This window comes from Leptodactylus fuscus, chromosome 1 (genome assembly GCF_031893055.1).
Source record: "Leptodactylus fuscus isolate aLepFus1 chromosome 1, aLepFus1.hap2, whole genome shotgun sequence".
In the NCBI taxonomy this organism is placed as follows: Eukaryota; Metazoa; Chordata; class Amphibia; order Anura; family Leptodactylidae; genus Leptodactylus; species Leptodactylus fuscus.
The window spans coordinates 123,847,851-123,871,542 of NC_134265.1; the positions used below are offsets into that span (position 1 = coordinate 123,847,851).

The window sequence follows — 23,692 nt, forward strand, 5'->3', positions numbered from 1 at the left end:
AAACAATCACCAACGGACACAAGATAAAATCACATTGAAATGAATAGAAATTTCAAATGGACCAGCTAGTGTCCGTTGCTAAAATCTTGTAACAGACAATAGCCACGGACACTGCTGACGGAATCCAACGGTACTGTGAACGCCCCCTTAGGTATATACTATGGAAGTTAATGGCTACTTTTATATCATTTGATATACTAATGTGTATTCTGTGGCCTATTTTATTATTTTTATTATTAAAGTGTGAGATTATTAATTCTTAAAAACCAAGTATAATTTATTAGTATAAAGAACACTTTGGAACTAATTAATATTCCTTGTAGTCCGGTTTTCTGGCTTACAAGGCATGTCAGAAGTTACTGTTTTAGAGCATCCCATCCTGGCGTGGCCGTTCATAGACAATGACATACTATATGCCAGTCTAAATAAAGTGGTCCCTTTATATTTAGAATAGAACACATTCAAAATTCCTGAAATGACTACAATGGACTAGGTGAAGGGTTTCCAAATCAGTTGGACTCCAAGCAGATTAATCCATGCAAAAGAATGAGCCATATAGTGCCGCGACAGATGAGGATTATTGTATAGTAAAATACAAAAAGGCTTTTGTTCAAGACAGAGGTCTCTTCTATGCAAAACTGTCATATAGGTCAAGGACATACAGCTATAATATTGTATATCTCTGAGGAGCTCAAGGATTAAACGTCCTGATCTCTCTGGATGGAAAGCAATCTTAGTTTCCTGGGTCACAGGTTGTGTTTGCTTGTGTCTAGTGCCACAGGCTGTGCTATACCAGCCTGTAAAGACATAAGGACCAGGTCGAGACACAGTGTGAGCCAAATATTACTAGACCTGAGAATACTGAACTACAAATGAGGATGTAATTGGAGAATCCAGCATCTAAACATCGCCCCCCTCTGCCTGTTTATTTACACAGATGCATCACTTGTTAATTGGGAAACAGGCAGTGTGAAAACAGCTATTTAAGGGGGGGTGAAAAACAGGATCCCCATGTCTAGAGGCGGAAAAAAAGTGATGCATGAGATGAGATGCAGAAACTGAGCAGCACAAAAGGCTAGTAGAAGAATGCTGAATAAAAAGTGGAAGAGGTATGTGCATGGTAAGACCTACAAGAACCAGTATGTGTGACAAAGCATGTAAACCACAGCATACATGTAACCGCAGCATACATGTAAACCACAGCATACATGTAACCGCAGCATACATGTAACCGCAGGATTCATGTAACCGCAGCATACATGTAGCACACTTTAGGTCTTGGTTGTCTTTAAAATACAACATCCATAATGTAAAGCAGGGTTACCACCAAGGCCTTGTCCTCACCTTGGCATCTTGTTTTGTTACAAAGTCCACAAAGCCAAAACCCCGGTGAGCTCCTGTGCCAGCCATCTTCCTAGGCAGACGAACAGTCTTCAGTTCACCAAAAGTGCTATGTTCAATAGGGAGAAAAGTTAGCAATGAGAGTGACATTGACCGGTTTGCTGTCGTTTCCAGTATCATAAGGCCAATGTATACCTCATACCACAGATATCACTGCACAACACAATGTCTATGCTTATTATTGATGCAATGGAATTGCTTCCTTTAATATGTTTTTCACTCCCTATTCCATCTTCAACTATCACGAGCCATCTTATGAGACAACGATTTATTCTCTCCAGGTCACAGCCTCTCCTTCACCTAGGGTTCCTACTACAGACAATAATCCCATTACAGAACACAGCAAAACAAATGAAGGATATATTAAATCCTCAAAGGAATGTTTTTCTTAGAAGAAAAAGCATCACTGACCAAGACATCTTGCCACATTCTTCTGACAAAAGCTTCTGTACACCTCAAAAAATTACTATCAGCCCTAGAGATTTGTAAAAATAGTGTTCAGCCTGCACAGTGTGTCTATGGTACATACCAAGGACACACAGATAAACAATGATAGCCAAGCGTGAACATTGCAGTGATGCCAAATTGTGACATGAATGAGACACAAGGTCACTCAATCCCAATAGGTACCATAGTGCTCACTGCTTAACACAATAGTCAGAATCGGGTGTGAAAAGATGACAAGATGTAGGTAAGGTTATACATAGCATACTAATGTTTGGATCTCCACAAATACATTGCTTCTCAGCACAAGCTCAGCTTACGCTCCAGAAACACAGTGCTAGAGCTCCCCCTGGTGAACAGAGTGTAATATTACAAGTTGTTATCAAACAGATACTGACCTAAAAAGCTCTCGGACTTCCTTAACTGTAGCCTGGAAGGGGACATTTCGGACAAGAATCTTTGAGCTCTTCTGCTTTTTGGTCACCTGTTTTTTACCATTAGCGGCGGCCGCTGGTCTGTAAAACACAATAGCAAACAATCTTTTATCCTGTAACCAGTGTCTAAAGCGTACAAATAAAATATTAACCATCGAATTGGTTATATAACAGCATCATATTCTATATATATGAACACTTATGAACAGCATAAGCAGATGTGTGAACGGTGTCGGGGTCATGGATGATGTGGCCACCTCATTATACCAGTGTTTAGGGTATGGAGTGATAGACCATGTTGATAAGCGCCACTTTCTTTGTAATTTCCAATAATTTTCTTTGCAATTTCCTACTATAGACATTAGAATGTCCATAGGATACTGCAAAAAAAAAAAAAAAAAAAAAAATCTAAAACAGATGAGGGTCACACTTCTGGGAAAAATTGGCTGGTCCATATGCCTTGATGCAACAGCCAGAGACTGCTTCACTGGATGGAATGGAGGACACTTGTCTAGTTGTCCAAGAGGTGTGACAAATAGGAAAAGGAACACTTTAATGAGCTGACCCCAAATTTTATTATTGCCTTATAAATGCATTATGTATAAAATTTGGATTTACAGTAGGTTCACACTAGCGTTTGGTTTCCATCGTTCGGGTCTGCATTGTAACTCGAAAGACGAAGATCCTGTCTGCTTAAAAAGCGGTTACACGCGACAACCCGCAGACCTCTTATACTATAATGGGGTTCGCCTGGTTTCAGGACTTTTCACTCTCCTGATTTTAGGTGGATTCTGTGCAGTGTCTCCATCACAAGTGTGAAACCAGCCTTATTTGGAGTCAATGACAGTTTCTTTAGTTTTTCTCTTGAAGTTGATGTTTTGCTACAACACATTTTTCTACACTTTTTAGAACTGTGCATGACAAATCTCTTGTGGCTAAGTCTTCAGGTTCCCATTGAAGGTAGTGATTGTGGGGGACAGTGTCTTGTATCGTGGTTGTGTGTTTTAGCATACAGGGGATGCAGTGGGGAGGTTTTGGAGGCTGTTGTGTAATGAGCGGATATGACCAGAACGAAGGAAGGAGTCTTGAGAGGATTGGAGATTACTTGTGGGGATGTAGTCCTAAAATATTTATTTAATAACCATAACGATAATGCTGTGATGATCTGTTGCATGGTGGACAACTGCAGTGCCAGACAAACCCCACTGACTTATAATAGTCTCCACTGGGTCCTGCCAAGGTGTCGCCATTGTAATAGGATAAATAGCACTGCATTTCTAAAGAATAGAATCTGCAGCCTAAGACAGATGTGAATTGAGTTTATTCTGCAAAAATTAGCTGAAGCAAGTCACTATTACATTTCCATACAATCCAAGTGACCACTTAATCTGCAAAATGCAATCTTGCACTACAAACATACTAGAATATATCACAATGAGATCATTTAACAACCACATACTAGTAAAGGCCTAATTTTCTTTCTTTTTTTTTTTTTTGTAGCGGAAACAAATATTCTACATATTGTACTGATATCTTATCACAACCTGTGCTCCAGGTATTCATGTTCTAGATATTTACTGTGTACTCATTTGGAATAAGCAATCCTCTTATGTGGCTTTCTCTAGAGTGCAACTGATATAATAATGATATAACAAATATCCTAGATAGCCGCTGCACATGCATCACCAATGCACTGAATGCACACTCACCTGACTGCCCGTTCTGATAGCTTCACTTCTAGTTGGTGATCATCCACATTACAGTGCTAGTGGAAGAAAATAAAGTACACACAGTTTACATCTTGTATGTGACGTGGATGTTTTTCAATTCTAAATACAAACAGCTACTATAAGAGCACCACCACATTCAGAGAGACCTACTATTGGTGATTTCTAAGCAAAGGTAGGGTATTACCATCTAGGCAGGTCATGAAGAAGAGAGGAGAGGTCAGAGAGGAGGGCCAACATAACATTGCTTCCCTTCTTTCCAACACACAGTCACAGGCCTGCAGCTGCCATTAAGGGGCGCTCACAGCATTTACGGTAGATTTTTAGATTGAATCCTGTGCGAGCTGCATAAAATCATATGCAGTGTACTTCCCAGTGGATACTACATGCAAACAAAACCTTTAGCATGTAACTCTACTGTCTGGGTGAGTATTTCTGACTCTTATAAAGAAGCATTAAAGTGGAATTCCTTGTCTCGATGAGAAACCTGAAAAAAGGTTGCGGGGGCTAATACACACAGGGTAATAGAACAACACTGATACATCCTAAACATGTATTTCTACCTTTCTGTTACAGTGTCATTCCCTTTGTGCACAACAAAAATGAGCTTTGCTTCAACAGCAGCCTATGTGGGTGGGAGTGTGCAGTTTCCATCTTGCATATATGTGAACATTGCCGCCTTCCCTGCTGCTGATTTTTTTATTAATAAATTATATATATATATATATTATATATATATATATATATATATATATATATATATATATATATATATATATTCCATAGGCCACTATGACTTAAGGTGATCCTTATCTCTTAAGTTTCAGAGTACAATAGAAGCAGTATATCGGATAGTCGGAGGGGGGAGATTGGATCTAATTGTAATAAGTAACAACACACAAGCAGTGAAAGCAGAAGAGGTTTAACATACCAAGACTTCTGTATAAATAGATCATGAATATTTTAGAAGGTAAAAGTAATATTTTATATTAAGAAATAACAGTTGTGCATATAAATATGCAACAAATTGTAAAGGATATCTACTAAAAGGACAACTCTCACATGACGGATAAAACAGTCCATATTCACCGTAGGTTAAAAGGACATACCTGCAGCTGCCGTAGTGCTTTTTGTGCATGCTCTGGTTTTTTATACTCCACAAATCCAAAGCCCATAGACAAAAGATTCCCTAAAAAAGAAACATAATCTAAGCATTTTGTTGAAAAAGTTATTATGTTTTTAAGCTACTTATAGACACCTTGAGAATAATGAAAGGGTTAATCCCATCATCATTATAAAAAAAAAAAAAAAAAAAAAAAAATCGATGCCGAGGTGGGAATAACTGGCAGAACAGCCATGCAGTGCTGTTCTCATATCCTCCATAGAGAAAACTAGAAGTACAGTTGAAGATAAATGGGCTACACTTTTTTTCCATAGCTCCCCTTCACCCCCATGTAAGTTATGAGAACAAGGTAGAGCAGAACTGCTCAGCAGTTCCCATAAGAACCGTCCTAGGGGTTGCAACCTAGGAGCAGTTATCATGATTAAAGAAAAAAACCTGAAGATAAATATATGATCAGAGGAGTCTAACCTCTGGGAAACCCAGACTAAGCGGAACAATGGTCTCAAAAATACAGCGGTGGTCATGCATATGGCTGGGAGAGCAGGACCTATCACTCCTTTCTGTGAAATCCTGCACTTCTTTATTCTTTCCCTTGTTTCTGAAATCTGTAAACTAGTTGCACTAAGTGTACAGAGGGACTGGCGCTTCAAATATATATATCTCAAGCATTATAAAACACAACATAAGATAAGATTCTCAGCTTCTATATGACCACAGTATTACTTCTCCTATAATATCACCAGTTGGGATTGGGAGCAGCGGTATATAAATATGCCAATCTTGTCTGTTTTCAACAGGCGGTTTCTCTAGAAATGTTACAAGTAGAACTACAATTTTGGTGTCATATAAAAAATGAGTATCCCATCTTTCAGAAGACTCCAGGCTCACTGTTCTGTGCTTTAAAATGGCTGCAATCTATCTGTTTGACGTGACCCCCGTCCTCAAGCTTCTTGTATTATGCAAGAGTCTACCCCTCAGTACAAAGACTGAAAGCAGTGTAAAGATTTTAGATCTCAATAGAGAAATTGAGAAACAAGGGAAAGATTAAAGATGTGCAGTATTTCACAGGAAGGAGACAAAATTAAGTATATTATAAAATGTATTAATGACACAAATTGTTGTTTGAAAGTTATGTTATGCCAGAGGCCTCTCTGATCACAGAGGTTAAAGCAGGGCTGGGGCCGTTTGTATGGCTTTTGGCAAGCAAAACTTTCAGATACGCTAGTGTTCCTCCCTATAGCGTATGCTGGCTACATGTTTTGTGTATCATATACTAGCACAGCTTTATTCCTTTACAGAGGGCCTGTCACCAGGTACAAATACTACATGCCATACCTCCTTGGATTGCTGTGGTGCTCCTGAACAATTCTGGATGCAACTGTTCAAAAGATATGATATACAGATTATATATAAACTAGCTCTGATTCTCCAAGTGGGCGGTAACCTTTTATTTTTTCAGACTCATACAAAAGGTTATCACCCACTTGGAGAATCAGGATTAGTTTCCAGGCACATATCTTGGTGATGGGTGGAGCAATTTAAAAGTAGTAATGTTGGGACAATCTTAGGATGTATGGCATGTAGCATTTTACACTTGACAGGTCCTTGCATTTCACAATAGTCTCAATTTCAGCTGTTAAAACACTGAGCACAGAAATAGTGAGAGATACACACCTTGCTTATCTTTTTTCTTAGAAATGCTGCAGGTTTTTACAGCACCGACTTTTGAGAAGACCTGAAGAAAGAATACAATATATTATTCATATTTTAAGACAGAACAAACTATTTGACACAATGCAAGATGCCATATGACTTGAAGTGATTTCCTTGCTAAAAATATTGAAGACCCATCCTAAAGATAGGTAATTGATATCAGATTGCAAAAAATGCACAGAGAATGGAGTTAGTAGCAGACAGCTCCTTTCTCTGTATAGTGGCTGAGCCGCATCACTGCAGCTTTGCTCCCATTAGAATAAGTATTGAATATTTTTTAGCCTGGAAATCCCCTTTAATTGTAGTCCTTTTCTTTATGCTGAAAGTGAGGTTTTCCAGTATGCATTCATAAAATGACATCACTTCTGGTGAATTTGAAGACTTTAATCCATCTCTGCACTTTTGGCCTTGCTCGGTTCTTGGGGAGAAGACAAAGAGGTGTATGGACTCCTACAAAGCATCTGAGTAAGCACACTACTCACTTCACTCTATAAGGATACATGGGAAGAATATGCAAATCTGTCTCCCAAGATGTAAACAGGGAGACAGTGCCTCTGTTATGCTGCCCTCTATAGCAAGCACCCTGAACAACATGCCCGACTTCCCAGAAGCCTTCACTGCATGATGCGAGGTTATAACCAAATCAATTTCTCAGCTACGGACGGCACCGTTTCTGTCTGTCTCTTTGGACTTCATCAGCGCAGCCTAGAGAGAATTGATTTGGTTTAAGTGAGAGGCTGAGAGACCAGATTGTGGGGATAACGTCTATCCTTAGGGAGAGACCACCTTCTCAGGTGTGTGGAGACTTATACAGCCATAGTTGCTCCACTGCAAGGGAACATGGGAAGAATATGCAAATCTGTCTCCAAGATGTAAACAGGGAGACAGTGCCTCTGTTATGCTGCCCTCTATAGCAAGCACCCTCTATAGAGGCACTGTCTCCCTGTTTACATCTTGGGAGACAGATTTGCATATTCTTCCCATGTTCCCTTGCAGTGGAGCAACTATGGCTATAAGTCTCCACACACCTGAGAAGGTGGTCTCTCCCTAAGGATAGACGTTATCCCCACAATCTGGTCTCTCAGCCTCTCACTTAAACCAAATCAATTCTCTCTAGGCTGCGCTGATGAAGTCCAAAGAGACAGACAGAAACGGTGCCGTCCGTAGCTGAGAAATTGATTTGGTTTTAACCTCGCATCATGCAGTCTTCTGGGAAGTCGGGCATGTTGTTCAGGGTGCTTGCTATAGAGGGCAGCATAACAAAGGCACTGTCTCCTTGTTTACATCTTGGGAGACAGATTTGCATATTCTTCCCATGTTCCCGTGCAGTGGAGCAACTATGACTGTATAAGTCTCCACACACCTGAGAAGGTGGTCTCTCCCTAAGGATAGACATTATCCCCACAATCTATAAGTATAGTCAATCTGAAGGGCACAGTGCCCCATTGTTTTAGCAATCATTGGGGGCTTCAGAATGCTTAAAGACACCCACTCTTATATCTGAAAAGTTATAAAAAGATAGGTCAAAGTTGGGAGTATGGCTGAGGGGAAATAGAGAAACACTAGCTGGTACCCGCGACTTCGTCTGCGGTGATTGTAGCAGTGGGTATATACAGGCGTGGATAAGGTTTTCGTACTGTGTATAAGGTATGGGATATGAAATGTAAGTTTGTATCTTGTTTTTGCTGTAATTCAGAGAATACGTGAGACTTTTGTGTTGAAGTTAATTTGTATTAGAGCTGCTATACGGTGTTGTGAGAAACTTTACATAGTGACTTTGGGACAGCGGTATTTGAAGTTAACCCTTTCCCGCCGATGGCATTTTTTGACTTTCGTTTTTGACTCCCCTCCTTCTAAACCCCATAACTTTTTTATTTCTCCGCTCTCAGAGCCATATGAGGTGTTAATTTTTGCGGGACAAATTTTTCTTCATGATGCCACCATTATTTATTGTATATAATGTACTGGGAAGCAGGGAAAAAATTCAGAATGGGGTGGATTTCAAGAAAAAATGCATTTCTGCGACTTTCTTACGGGCTTTGGTTTTACAGCGTTCACTATGCAACCAAAATGACATGTCCCCTGTATTCTGTGTTTCGTTACGATTCCGGGGATACCAAATTTATATGGTTTTAGTTACATTTTGACCCCTTAAAAACAAATCCAAAACTGTTAAAAAAATTTTTTTTGAAAAGTCGCCATATTCCGACAGCCGTAACTTTTTTATACGTGCATGTACGGGGATGTATATGGCGTCTTTTTTTGCGGGACTGGGTGTACTTTGTAGTTCTACCATCTTCAGAAAAGGTTATTGCTTTGATCACTTTTTATTCAATTTTTTATCAGAATCAAAACAGTGAAAAAACGGCGGTTTGGCACTTTTGACCATTTTTCCCGCTACGGCGTTTACCGAACAGGAAAAATATTTGTATAGCTTTTTAGAGCGGGCGATTTTGGATGCGGGGATACCTAACATGTATGTGTTTCACAGTTTTTAACTACTTTTATATGTGTTCTAGGGAAAGGGGGGTGATTTGAATTTTTAATCCTTTTTTTTTTGTTGTTTTTAATATTTTTTTTACTTTTTTTAAACTTTTTTTTTTGCATTTATTAGACCGCCTAGGGGTATTGACATGGGTGGGCGGTGTGGCGGATTGTCAGAGCGGTGGGGGTTGGCAAACATGGCTGCTCCGGAGCGTTAAAGAGAGCCTCCTGGAGTATCGTTAAGGGGAGGGGCAAAGTGGTAAAGTATATGTATATGTGATTGTGTGGGGTTAGGGGCAAGGCTGTAGAGGGCAATATGAATTTTGTGGCTTGCTATGGTCCAAAGTGTGTGAGATTGCAGAGATGGTGATGTGAGTTTGGGGTTTGTGGGGGTCCTGGGAAAAACGTATGTGCGCTATTGTGACGAAAAGTAGCCTATTGCGCAATGGGGTGTATTAACTATGTTTGTGGAAAATTTCAGCCAAATCGGTCGAGCGGGTTTTGCGTGATTGACTAACAAACATCCGAACACACAAACCCACAAACATCCAAACTCACAAACTTTCACATTTATAATATTAATAGGATAGTAATGTGAATAGAGCTTTGTGGGTTTGGTAGATTTGTAAAGGTGAAATCTGGATTTGATTTAATTTCAAGGATTATTACCATTACTGAAAATTGCTGCAAAAATGAGAATAAGTTCTCCTAAAATGAGAATCCTAGAGCAGAACTCATGGAAACAGCTAAGGGCTCGTTCACATCTGCGTTGTAGGGTCCTTATTGCAGGTTTCCGTTTCCTGCATAAAACAGATGCAGGAGACGGAAGCCTGCAGGAGACTTTCTCACCCATTCATTTGAATGGGTGAGAAAGCTGTCCGGCCGTGCACGGCAGTGAGCGTTTTGCGCTCTCCGCCGCGAAACCGGGTTTTATAATCCGGACACAGAGTCGGACATGCACTACTCTGTGTCCGGATAAAAAAAATCCGGTTTCGCGGCGGAGAGCCTAAAACGCTCACCGCCGCGCACGGCCGGACCAGGTCTATGGTTTCCGTCTTCTGCCATGCAGAAGACGGAAACCATAGTACGGAGACATGAACGCAGGTGTGAACCCAGCGTAAGCAGTGATGTGTTATATAGTTCCTATAACTCCAACATGGGTGAATGGGAGCTGTGGAAACAGTGCAGCTTATTTAGCTATGCGGTTTGCATAATTGTGAGGTTACGGAAACAGTGTACCCAAGTTGTGCCAGAGTAGTTCTGTAGCTCCCATACTCTTTGGGATATACAGGAACAGTATAGATCAGCACTGCTCAGCTGTTAACATATGTCTCACCCTAGAGAACAACACTTAGTTATTTCCACCTAGGCAGCGATTTGCCAAGATAGGAAAAACTCATTAAAATATTCATTCAATAAATAAACAAAAAGAAAACTAACTTCTGCTTTTGGTCTGTCCCAGATTTACAAGTATAGACAAGTACTACATTTACCTCTTTAAGGGTTTCCTCCTTGGTGCTAAAGTTCAGGTTCTTAATGAACAATGTACAGCCTGGAGAGGTTTCTTCATCATCTTCCCACTCTTCTGATGCGCCTTTCTCTTCTGTTTCTTCTACAACACTCTCTAAAGGAGAAGAAAAACATTTATTTTATTTTCTGCTTTAAAAAGAGAAATCCAATTAAAATCATCTCCTGAAGTCCCAGAGACAAGTGAGAAACTGGTTCCTCTTAGGCCATCGCTGGATTTACAGGATAGAAGGCCTTTATAGAAGGGACAAACCCTGATCATGGGGTTTTTTTTTCTGAAAACTAAAGTTTCATCTATATGTATTGAATTACAATTTTGTTTTCTGTCATAGAACAGAAAAATGGAATTCAAGCCATGAAGGATATATAGTATGATACATCCCAATGGCAGCCAATGGACCGAACTGCGACTTACAGTGGGACCCCTGGAGCTCCATCATGATGTCTGTCATTTTGCGGGAAAAAAATAGCATGCATGCAACTCTACTTCTTGTGATGAGAGTGTCAGAATATGCAGTGGAGGTTTCTAAAGAGCCACACACAGGACTGCAAGCGCTGCCATTGAAATGAACTGACCCTTACTTAGTGATGTGTCAAAAACTTGGCTTGATTTCCTTTTATTTCAGTAATCCATCATAGTTGAAGAATTAAGAATTCCACATTTTAATCAAAAATAATTTATGTTTTTTTTGTTTTTTTTTAAAATTTAGATTGTGAACCCCAAATAGGGCTTACAATGTACATTTTCCCTATCAGTATGTCTTTGGGGTTTGGGGGGAAATCCACAAAAGCATGGGGAGAACATACAAACTCCTTGCAGATGTTGATCCTGGCAGGATTTAAACCCAGGACTCCAGCACTGCAAGGCTGCAGTGCTAACCACTGAGCCACCGTGTTTCCCCTCATCAAAGATAAATTTGACAGGAAACTCCCTTTTTAGCTATCTAGCAATTCAGAGAAACCAATGTGTATTACGTACCTTTGACTTGCTCTTCTGGTTTGTCAGCTTGTATTGGTTCTGCTGGTTTTTTAGGAGGTGCGCTGCTAAAAACATTCATAGGTGCCCACTCTAAGTAAAGGGGGACATGCTGAAACTGAATGGGAAAAAAGAGAGCAAGTTGTTCAATATGCAGCCATGTACAGGAGAAAGTGAACGCTTTAAAGGGATTTTCACAAAATAAATAAATACATAAATCAATAAAAATAGTCCTTGTGTGTTACTAAACCAAACGTTAGAACGCTTGATTCACAATATTTTCCATATTTAACTGCATTGACAATTCCATTTCTACACTCATTCGCAGTAACAGGATTTGCTATCATAATGGTGGTCACTCTTACATACAATTGCTAGCAAGTGCCATACAAATCATTTGTATGACATGCGATACAGTCACCTTTTAATGTCTAAGTCACATAAATATTGAAAAAGTTTAATTTTATTTTTATTTTTTATATCTGGAATTTATATATCATGTAAAGCTCACATACTGTATAAGCGTCCTGAATCCATATTAAAGAGATGCTTCTTTTTTAACTGGAAAACAAGTCTTAAAACAACAAATACTTTATTCTTACCTCTTTTTGCTGACATTCTGGCTGTGCACAAGGATTTCAGCAAATCCCATCTGTGCAGCTAAAGCTCAGGAATATTGGGGGTCCAACCGGACAGGTAAATATATACTATTGATCTTGTTAAGCTTCACTATCCAGTAAATATAAGAACTGGACACCACTTTAACACCTTTGGCACAAGGCTCATTTTGGCTGAAACTAGTAAAATTATTCCCTGCCTGCATTCTATTTTTCTTTTTTATTAGTGTACCTGAAGAAGGTTAGGGGTGTTTTTTAGCTCTCTAAACTGCAATTTACAGATACACATAAAAAAACATGTATCTATTACATACATAGTTTTTAATTCCTTGCTACAAGATCACCATGCAACCACTTATGGTATTCACCACTAGGGGGTGCTCACTAGTAACACAAATACAGCTTTCATAAGATAATATATTTGCTGTATAATGTCACGTGCAAGAATTTTGCAATAAGTGGTTAGAGCAGGTAGAAACATTCAATTATTTACTCTATGATGCAGTATGACGTGCTAGCTGACCATAGGAGGAACGGGTGAGATGTGAAAGAATAGAAAAAGCCAACACCATGGATAGGTCAGTTAGGTGCAAGAAAAAGCAGAAGGACATAGTTTTTCTGATTTATTTATTTTCTTAATTTACCTTATCGCTAGGTTCACACCTGCGTTCTTCTTTCCGTTCTGTGCTTTCCGTCTTCTGCATGCCAGAAGACGGAAAGCACAGACCAGGTCCGGCCGTGAGCGGCGGTGAGCGTTTTATGCTCTCCGCCGCGAAACCGGATTTTTTTATCCGGACACAGAGTACTGCATGTCCGACTCTGTGTCCGGATTATAAAACCCGGTTTCGCGGCAGAGAGAGCAAAACGCTCACCGCCGCTCACGGCCGGACATCTCTCTCACCCATTCAAATGAATGGGTGAGAGAGACTCCTGCAGGTTTCCGTCTCCTGCCTCTGTTTTAGGCAGGAAACGGAAACCTCAAGTACGGAGTTCACAACGCAGATGTGAACAAGCCCTAACTTGTTTTTCTTCCCACTAGGGGGTGGTAGAGGGACAACGTGTAGGGAGAGGATGCTGTGGAGACTATGCTAGCCCCATAAAGATATGGCAATATTCTGCTTAGTAATATAAAACCTCACTTGAAGTAGGTCCAAAAGGCAGAAATCTTTGCATTATACTTTTGCTACTCTATTCATGCATTTGGCATAAAATTAGTTACTTCACTCATGTCTTGCCGGTTTTTGCAATGAGATGGCATGGTGATATATTGACACCTCTGATATTAGAATAACAGTAAGTGACTAGCAACAGTCGCACCTCAAAACAACATGACAGCCCTAAAGCCAGGTAAAGAGAGACAGACTGGGAACCAGAGAAGCATCGGCATGGGAGCAGCAAGATATCAGTAAGAGGAATATTACCGACTTTATGTTATGTGATATTTTTTCCTGTACCAAAACATCTTTGTTAGAATTGGGGATCTTTATCTTGTCAGTGCAAAACATGCCCTCACATACAAATACTCACATACTGTCCACTGACAAGATAAAGATCCCCAATTCTAACAAAGACTATCAAATCCCAGGTACCTTCACCTGCAGCACACCTAATGTAGTGTATTTAATAATATGCACCAAATGCCCCACTGAAAATCTGTATGTTGGAGAGACTGTTCAAAAACTTAGAATGCGAATGAACTCATATCGCCATACAATTAGAGAGAAGAGAATGGACCTTCCCGTACCAAAACATTTTTGCAACCAAGATCATAATATCACCAATGACATGAAAATTTTGGTTTTAAGGGGAAATTTCTTATCAAAGAAAGAGAGAAGGATTTATGAGTACAAGTTCATGACCCTGTTCAATGCACTCCAGGAGGAGTTGAATCTGTCACATGGTTTTATGGCATCTTACAGGAATCATCACTGATCAAAGCAGCCATAACAGACCACTGGTTGAGCTGATAAGGACTAGAGATGAGCAAGTACTGTTCGGATCAGCCGATCCGAACAGCACGTTCGCATAGAAATGAATGGACGTAGCCGGCACGCGGGGGGTTAAGCGGCCGGCTGCCGTCAAAGCGGAAGTACCAGGTGCATCCATTCATTTCTATGGCGCGTGCTGTTCGGATCGGCTGATCCGAACAGTACTCGCTCATCTCTAATAAGGACCTTGTGCACTGATAATTGTTTACTTGTATTGTACCAATGAACATCAGTTTCTATTCTATTCTCATGTGCCTCTTTGTACATAAATATGCATCCTTCAGAAATAGTTTTTATACTACACCTGAGGAAGGGATCAGAGTTACCCCGAAAGCTTGTAATTTGTCATCATTATTAGTTAGCCATTAAAAAGGGTATCAACTACTGAAGACTCTCAGGCACAAAATATGAAGTCAAAAATGGTGTGTGTGAATACTGTTTGTGCAATAGAGATGTGAAATAAAATATCACCTGTGACCAAGAGTCAGTGCACCCACCTTTGTGTATGCCAACTTGCGGAAAGCTTGCTTAGCCTCAGTAGGTTCAAGGAACTCCACAATGGCTGTTATTCCACCTTCTGGTAGCAATACTCTTCCCATGTCTCCAAAACGGCCAAACACCTCCTGCAGTTCTGCAACCTGAGTACCAGCTGGGAGATTCTTAACTAGAATCACTGTCTTACTACGTGGTGAAGCTGCCTGAAGCAGAGAAAACAGGCAAGACAACAAACCATTAAGCAAATACATTACATTTTAACACAACCCTTATTATTTGTGAATAGTTTCTATATTCTGATGCATAAGGGTTGAACCCTAAACAGTGACAGCCGGCAGTGCATCTTTATCAGTTTTTAGTTTTAACTCTTCATATTGTACAGATTTAGCAGTTAGCGCTTTTGGATGAAGATGCAACGGTGATGCGGGAGAAGAAGCAGAGAAGAAGATGGAGGCGGCGCCGGAAAGTTTTCAAGCAGCACAGGGGACGCCCCCAGTGCTGTCTGGAGACTCATTAGCATAACAACAAAAACCCGGATAACTACCAAATGACTTTCTAAGGTCTATTTCGATGTGGGCTTAGTTAAAAACAGGATTCTAATTATAGAATCCCTTTAAGGTCAAAACATCAATGATTCTACTTAAAGATATAATCTGGGGTTATCTGGTTTTTAACATCCTTAGGATAGCCCATCACTATTAGATCTGTTAAGGTCTGACACCTGGGTTCCCTACAGATCACCGTTATCGAGAGTAGGTACTGCAGTACTGCTGTATAGATTTCAATGGGACAGCGCTGCAGTACCTATACTCGCCACTAGAATTTGTATGGCGAGTGAGCAGCATGGCTCGCCGTATGTAAACAACCCTGCAAACTGTGTTGGACCTCCGCAGATCTAATATAATTCAATAAACTTTCTCTCTGCATGACTTGTGAGGACACTGCGCAGAAAACACATGGACCCAATTACAGTCTATGGGGTCTGTGTGCTTTCACTACACACCTCTTTTTAATGCGTTTGGTATTCCATTCGGGGTGTCCCCAAGTGGATTTCCCGAATGGAATACCGAAGATGTGAACCAGGCCTTACTGAAAATAAAGAAGGGATATATTTAGAAAAGGTGGAAAACCTGAGTGATTACCTGACTGAAAGAATCTAGACAAACTCCATTTTCCAGCAGAAACTGACGGACATCTTGGACTATCTGTGTTTCTCCCAATGCAACTCTGACAGCAACGCTGCCTTTACCTTCCTGATAAAAAAATAACAAGTATCACAGTGGAGAACATCATTTCACACAGCCATAAAGTGAGTGCTCTGGATGGTGACTCACATGATCCAGGACTTGGCTTTTGCTTGTGTTGTACTTCTGAGCAATCACCTCCGCCACAGAGCTGGTCCCCATGAACAGCGTATTCCAGTTGTGAGAACTGGAGAAAATGGGAAAAATGCATTATACAGTTATTCCAAATAATATAATTAACTAGTTTAGGACGGGGCATTTTCCCTGGTTCAGGGCCACACTTTTTTTTTCATACATGTCGTTTTGAGAGTTTCCTTTGGGGAATTCAAAAAAGTTTTCAATATTTTTTCGGTGATAAACAGATTTATTGTTATGTATTTATTTTTTCATGTTTTTTCTCTATTCGAATATCCAAGAAAATGGAAACAAAAAATGAGGGAAAGGTTTTCCACATTTTTCATGTTTGTTTTTTATCAATAGCACAAAATGCTATTACCAAATGTTTGAAATACTTTTCCCTCTCTGTTACGGTACATTATTAGGTAGGAGACACTTCTTAATGTGTTGTGGTATAGCAGCTTTTTTCCCACTTTACTACAGGTCCATCCTACTAGTGGCCAAAATGCTGAAAAAACCCCACTGCCAATTTACTACTAGGAGCAACGAAAAAATACAAGCGGGCTCATGGTTATCAGTCCAGGGCATTCATAAGAACACTGTCCCCACCCTTCACATGAATACGCATGGTCTATAATCATGTTTGGATTGACATCCCCCAAACTGTTATGCTCTGTTGAGTTCTGTTTTCTGGACATACACAAAAAAAGAGCAAGTATCCAGCGGTACAGTCCCCGAGCTTCTGCTGCATGTATAGTGCAGTTATCCCTAATATTTGTAATATTTGCAAATGTTAATAAATTAACTTCCCATTCAGAGATTACTTTTTTTGCATTTCACTTTTGTGCACTTTTTTTTTTTTTTAGAGAATGCTGCAAATGTTTTTCCCCTTTTCTAATTATTTTATTTACTTCAAGAGAACAAGGCACAAGTAAGTAGTGAATGTAACCTCTTAAAGGGATTATCCAGCATCCAAGAATTATCTGCAAATACATCCAAAGCTTTCTGATTTTTTGACAGTATTTGTGTCATGTTGTAATATACTTTGTTAACACATTTTGGATCTTTTCTGTGATATGCTACATTTCTTTATTCTTTCCCTGACTTCTGTATTGAGAGGTGTCCCCCTGCTACTCACAGTGTATGGGCTTGTCTAATGAAGGGAAAATGAGGGTGGGTAGCGTCATCTTTAACCGTTATATCACAGCCATTAAAAAAAAAAAGTTTTGCGTCTGGTGTTCTATGAAAGAGGAGATTCTAATCTTTCACATGACTTCACAGAAAGGAGCAAAAATGTGGAATTGAAGTACCGTATATACTCGGAGTACAACCCGACCCGAATATAAGTCGAGGCCCCTAATTTTACCACAAAAAAACTGGGAAAACATATTGACTCGAGTATAAGCCGAGGGGGGAAATGCAGCAGCTACTGGAAAATTTCAAAAATTAAAATGGTCGGAGTTTTTGGGTGCAGTAGTTGCTGGGTGCTGGGGAAGGGGAGGGGGTGTTTTGGTTGTCTGTCTGCCCCTTCCCTGAGGACTGTGTTTTTTTTTCCCCCACTTGGAATTCAGTCTGGCTGAATATAGGGTATCTGCAGTGCTCCTATTAACCCCTTCCCGACGGAACAGGAGCACTGCAGATACCCTATATTCAGTAGACCGGGCACTCTCAGACACAGGGATACCTAATGTGTATGTGTTTCACAGTCATTTTCTACTTTTATATGTATTCTAGGGAAAGGAGTGATTTCGAACATTTATTTTATTTTTATTTTTTTTTAAATTTCACTATTTTATGGGAGATTCTTTACATTACTATTGCAGCTGGTCATAGACCTCCTCCCTCAAAAAAAAAAAAAATTTCTCGCTCGACTCGAGTATAAGCCGAGGGGGGCTTTTTCAGTACAAAAACTGTGCTGAAAAATTCGGCTTATACTCGAGTATATACGGTATATTCTAAAATCTATTAATTACACAAATGCTGAAGGAAGAAAAAGTTGTTTGAAAGTTTAGTTCCACTATAATGGTAGCTTTCCTCCATTGGGTGTGGCTAGAGATGACCTGCGGTTTGCAAATGCATCTCTTCAAAATCTTTTGCCTTTCTTAATCATTTTTAATAGTGAAACAGTGAGTCAGGACAGCCGTCAATATTACATTTCTGCTGAAAAGAAGACCTAATAAGAATCTGCCAACCCAACCAATTCTAAGGGTGGTATTTAACTAAAAAAAAAAAAAAAAAAAAAATTTAACAAGCACTGATCAGCTACAAAAGATGCCGATCAGTGATAGTTCTGCACTCCCCTATTACACAGCGTGATGCAGAGTATACTTGGGAGGAATGATCACTAAGGCGATCATTTCCATGGGATATACTTTCATTGTTTGCAAGAGGCCAAGTCCCTATCATACAAGGGGATGCACTGCCAGCAAAGATTTTCTTGACCTGACACTTATTTGTCAGGTCATCTGCAGCACTATCAGACAGGTTGAATATCAAGCATTGTACAAGTGTTCTTCATGGTAATTGGCCATAAAATCTAGGCCTTTAGACTCATGGATTATGGAGATTACCTGGAGCTGTTGACTTTGTCCTTCAAAGCTTTTTGTTTCTTATAACCAGAACTTTCTGCTCCCGCCTCACCTTCATCATCCTTTTTCACAGTGGAAGGGAGAACATGTAACATTCGGCCCTGGAAAAAAGTCAAATAATTTATAAAAGGTGGCCTGTAAGGTCCCAATTGGTGTTGACTAATTTAAACATCTATTTTAGTGTCAGAGAAATGTTTTTCTTTTGAGTTCTAAATCCACTGCTTCCCTTAAAGGGGTTAAAACCTGCATATCTTCTGGAACTGCCCCGTCATAGCCACTTTTCAGTCCTAAGTTCGTGGTTTGGTCAGAGATCTATACTATCAGTACACCCCTCCGGACCTCTGCATACATTTACATAAGCCACTCCAAAATACTGGGCAAGAAGTCCTCTAGGATGGTACTGAATGTCTGAATGGTGACTAAGACTCTTATACCTAGATCCTAGAAGCAAACTTCCCCACCCTCTAACATGGACCTGGACCCTTGGCTAAAGGAGACCCAATCTTTAGAAAATTTAACAATCTCCCTAAACAATTTTCTTGGACATCCGTCAGGGACATTAATACCCTCTATATGTTCTGGGTGGCTCAGAGTACCTCCGCACTTTCTTCTTGATGTTTATACCCCAATATTCTTTGTCTGTCCATTCCTTGTTCAGGTTCATCCACATAAAGATCTGTTTGGTTCCCTACTGAGCTGTCTCTTAACATATATAACTCAATGCATTTTGCTATGGAATTGACTCTCTCCCTATATAGCTATATATAGTATTGTATTGCATGAAATATAAGGAATAGAGAGATAAGCCACCTCTCCATTCACAGTGACAACAGGACAAGGGACCCACCTCTGTCTCCAGATAGTTTCAGGTCCCAGGTATGGGCGTGTGTCTATGAAGGTTAGGATCCAACAGGACTAAAAAGCTGCAAATGTTCTAAATAGCAAAGGCTAAAATCCACAACATATAACTGGCATTTAAAATCAACATTGCCAGTGAATTTTCTCTCAGATTCAGTGTGAATTTTTTTCAACTTTTTTTTACAACTTTTTATGCTCTGTATGCCAGAAAACTGGAATACACGGCATACGAAATATGTTCCTTTACTTCCCATAAGATTGTCTAGACAGGATGAATTGTTAAAAATATGCAGATAATTATGATCTATAGAACATATTTTTGATACGCACCTTTTCACTTTTTCCAGACCCTAAAGCCAAATTTAAAACGGCTTTCATTCTCACTGACACTATCAACATAAAATGGCCTTTTCTTACTGCTAGGTCCTTCACTGATACTCTGATATCTCTATACGGAATCAGAAGGTGCTTTGTAAAATATGAGTTAGAGAAAATCCTGTATTTTTCAGTTCATGAAGCATATTACAAAACACCCTATATCTACCTACCTGAAAAATGTGTCCATCAACCTCTGCATAAGCCTTAACAGCATGCTCTGTAATGAGGAACGTAACAAAGGCAAACCCCTTAGGCTTCTTTGTTAGTTTGTCAATTGGAAAATGAATTTCTGAGATAGGCCCTGAGGAAAGAAAGAAAAGGAAGTTATTGAAGATATAATATTTGTTCTCAAATAAAATATTACAGCATAATATTCAAGGTGTTGTTTTGTGTCCAAGAAACATCTAGCATACGACTAGGGTAAACCATCATGCAATGTGATTGGTGCGTGGGTGTCTGACTCCCGAGACCCCATAAGAATGAGAAATGCAGAAAAACTTTCTCTGCGATTCCTAAAGACCAAGAAGGTGTGTGGAAGACACAGATAAAATGTCAATGTAGTAAATAAATGCAACAATACTACAGTAGCGTTGAAAGAAGAGGAAGCAAAAAATAAAATAAACTTTTCATGTACGTTTGAGCTGAACATTTTGTCAATTGTGCGCTTTTCCTTTCTAGAGGAAAATGTCAAAGCCACCATACCATCTGTGACTAGTTCAGTCGAGAGAGGTATTAAAAAATCACAATCCACCAGTCTGTACCTTTTTTACACTTTGTTATCTTTGATACTCCGACTACAATTACAAATTCACTGCAATATTGAGAATGCACCAAATGTACTGTTCAGTCTTTACTTATAAGCCAAACCGTTGAAACATAACTCAAATATTCATTATAAAACAACTGTTTTTTATCAGTAAAGTGGACAGCTTATCACATTGATTAATAACAGATATATGTAAATGGCCCTTACGCTAGGTTCACACCTGCGTTCTACTCTCCGTTCTGTGCTTTCCGTCTTCTGCATGCCAGAAGACGGAAAGCACAGACCGGGTCCGGCTGTGAGTGGCGGTGAGCGATCTATGCTCTCCGCCGCAAAACCGGATTTTTTTAATCCGGACACAGAGTACTGCATGTCCGACTCTGTGTCCGGATTAAAAAACCCGGTTTCGCAGCAGAGAGCCTAAAACGCTCACCGCCGCTCACGGCCGGACATCTCTCTCACCCATTCAAATGAATGGGTGAGACTCCTGCAGGTTTCCGTCTCCTGCCTCTGTTTTATGCAGGAAACAGAAACCTGCAGAACGGACACCTGGGCGCAGATGTGAACGAGCCCTTAAAGAGGTTTCCCCATCTCAGGATTTCAGCCGTCTTCATAATTTCCCTTCCACTTTCTGGTTTTCAGTGGGTAAAACACTTCACTACAAGTCTGAATATGATCCTTGAGATGGGAATATCGCTTTAATGATGATGAATAGACATTATTATCACTAGATTCTGCAAATCATACCATATTTGGAGAATAAGGCCTCCAAGTCTGCCTCAGTGCAGGAGTATGGTAGGTTTCTGACAAAAAGTCTTCCAGAGTCTGACAAATCTTCTAGCAGCTCAGAATCCTTCTGACGCTGTTCCCATGGTCTGTTCTGCAAATTCCCAGAAGGACGCACTTCTTTTGCTTGCTCAACTTGGAAAACCTCAATGTATCTTCCACCTGAAATCAATTCGAGTTTTTGTTAACTATTTTCCTATTTATGTAGCGGGTCACTGTATTTGTGATTACTCTGGTAGTCTTGTCTTACATTAAACTTTCTTAGAAGATCTCATACATTTGGCATTACAATTCTGTTGGGTTTTAAGTAACTCCTTGTTATTGAAAGGGTTTCCTTAGATACCAGTTTATAGTGTGTTTATGGGGCCCTCAAAGAGCCATTTTTCCCCAGAGATCAAGTGTTCAATACCTCTACATAAACAGGCACGTTACTAGACAAAGAGGCATTTGTTAAGATCATACCAAGATATCTGAAATACAATGTGTGAATAATAAAAGCTAATACAACTAGATTAATGCAATTTATGGACACCTATCTTAAAAATCTTAAAAATGTTATCCCTCCTCATTCAGTTGAATGGAGGTCCCACTGACAAACCATTTATTGCCTGTACTGGCAGAGAGATCAAAGATGCTTTTTAGGGAATAACCCCTTTAATGTTTGGAAAACTGATCAACTCAGGCCCCTTCTATGTAATGTTAAAAAAGGTGATTTTAAGCATTTTGATAATGCATATGATACAATAAACACTGGACGCATAACTACTCATACTCAACTACTTTAGATGGTTAATAATCTGTTTGCAAACGTTTAGGTATTCTACAAATATCAGTTGTAAGAATCACAAATACTGTGGGGCAGATTTGTATGATTCCTGTGATGCAGGCCTTGTTATGAATCAAGCGCATCCCCTGCTGGGTCATGTGCCATGGCAGGGATCACAGCTGACGTACATTTCTGACATCATTAATGTCACAGTGGAGTAAGTCCTTATACAGATGAATGTGCCGTGCACTCAGTCATGAGAAAGTTCTTTTTTCATGATGGAGTGTAAAAGGGTAACCAGTTGTCACAACTCCCTCAGACTTGAGTCTATTGAAGGATCCGTAAAAATGGCCTAGGAAATCCATGTTCTATTAGTTAGCGGATCAGTCATATCTACGGAGCCATGTTCAAGTCATTAATATAACTGCTAGGATACAGCTGAAGAACCCCATTGTGTTTAGAAACACTGAAGAATAGTGAATGTAGTGCAGGCGATGGCCCTGCATGCCCAATTTGGTAAAAGTGACAAAGCTGCTGTAAAAATGCCATCTGTGACTATTTTAGTTGCAAGTAGAATTAAAAACTCACAAACATGCCTTTTCTTTAGGCCAAAAAGTGGTGAAGGTTGTTAGGGATCCATCTGTAAATGCAATTATGGTACATGATGTTCAGCTGCCCACTAACCACTTTAATGCTCTGCCTCTGACTATGCTTACAATTTCACTGCAATGCCGAAAAGTTCACATTTACAGTACAATTGTTTTCAAGACGAGGGGTGAATATTTACACAAGCAAAAAAAAAAAAAAAAGTACCGTACCTGAATATAAGCCGAGGCCCCTAATTTTACCACAAAAAACTGGGAAAACTTATTGACTCAAGTATAAGCCGAGGGGGGAAATGCAGCAGCTACTGGAAAATTTCGAAAATTTAAATGGTTGGAGTTTTTGGGTGCAGTAAATGCTGGGTGGTGGGGAGGGGGTGTTTTGGTTGTCTGTCTGCCCCTTCCCTGAGCTTGAGGACTGAGTTTTTTTTTCCCCACTTGGAGCTCAGCCTGGCTGAATATAGGGTATCTGCAGTGCTCTGATTAACCCCTTCCCGACGGAACAGGAGCACTGCAGATACCCTATATTCAGTAGACCGGGCACTTTCAGGCACAGGGATACCTAATGTGTATGTGTTTCACAGTCATTTTCTACTTTTATATGTATTCTAGGGAAAGGAGGGATTTAGAACTTTTATTTACTTTATTTTTTTATTATATT

The 23,692-nt window shown here is 39.8% G+C and overlaps 1 protein-coding gene across 1 annotated transcript in view; it reads right to left on the reverse strand.

Moving 5' to 3' along the window:
* Positions 1 to 23,692, reverse strand: part of RBM19 (RNA binding motif protein 19) — a 47,775-nt gene that overhangs the window by 9,607 nt on the left and 14,476 nt on the right. The window contains exons 10-22 of the mRNA XM_075276558.1: positions 21,625 to 21,825; positions 20,285 to 20,415; positions 18,861 to 18,979; positions 16,264 to 16,360; positions 16,072 to 16,182; positions 14,932 to 15,132; positions 11,833 to 11,947; positions 10,820 to 10,950; positions 6,804 to 6,864; positions 5,116 to 5,195; positions 3,989 to 4,044; positions 2,244 to 2,360; positions 1,345 to 1,450 (exon numbers count right to left, since the gene is read on the reverse strand). Coding sequence (XP_075132659.1) covers positions 1,345 to 1,450; positions 2,244 to 2,360; positions 3,989 to 4,044; positions 5,116 to 5,195; positions 6,804 to 6,864; positions 10,820 to 10,950; positions 11,833 to 11,947; positions 14,932 to 15,132; positions 16,072 to 16,182; positions 16,264 to 16,360; positions 18,861 to 18,979; positions 20,285 to 20,415; positions 21,625 to 21,825 — 1,526 coding nt within the window. The remainder of the gene's footprint in view (positions 1 to 1,344; positions 1,451 to 2,243; positions 2,361 to 3,988; positions 4,045 to 5,115; positions 5,196 to 6,803; positions 6,865 to 10,819; positions 10,951 to 11,832; positions 11,948 to 14,931; positions 15,133 to 16,071; positions 16,183 to 16,263; positions 16,361 to 18,860; positions 18,980 to 20,284; positions 20,416 to 21,624; positions 21,826 to 23,692) is intronic.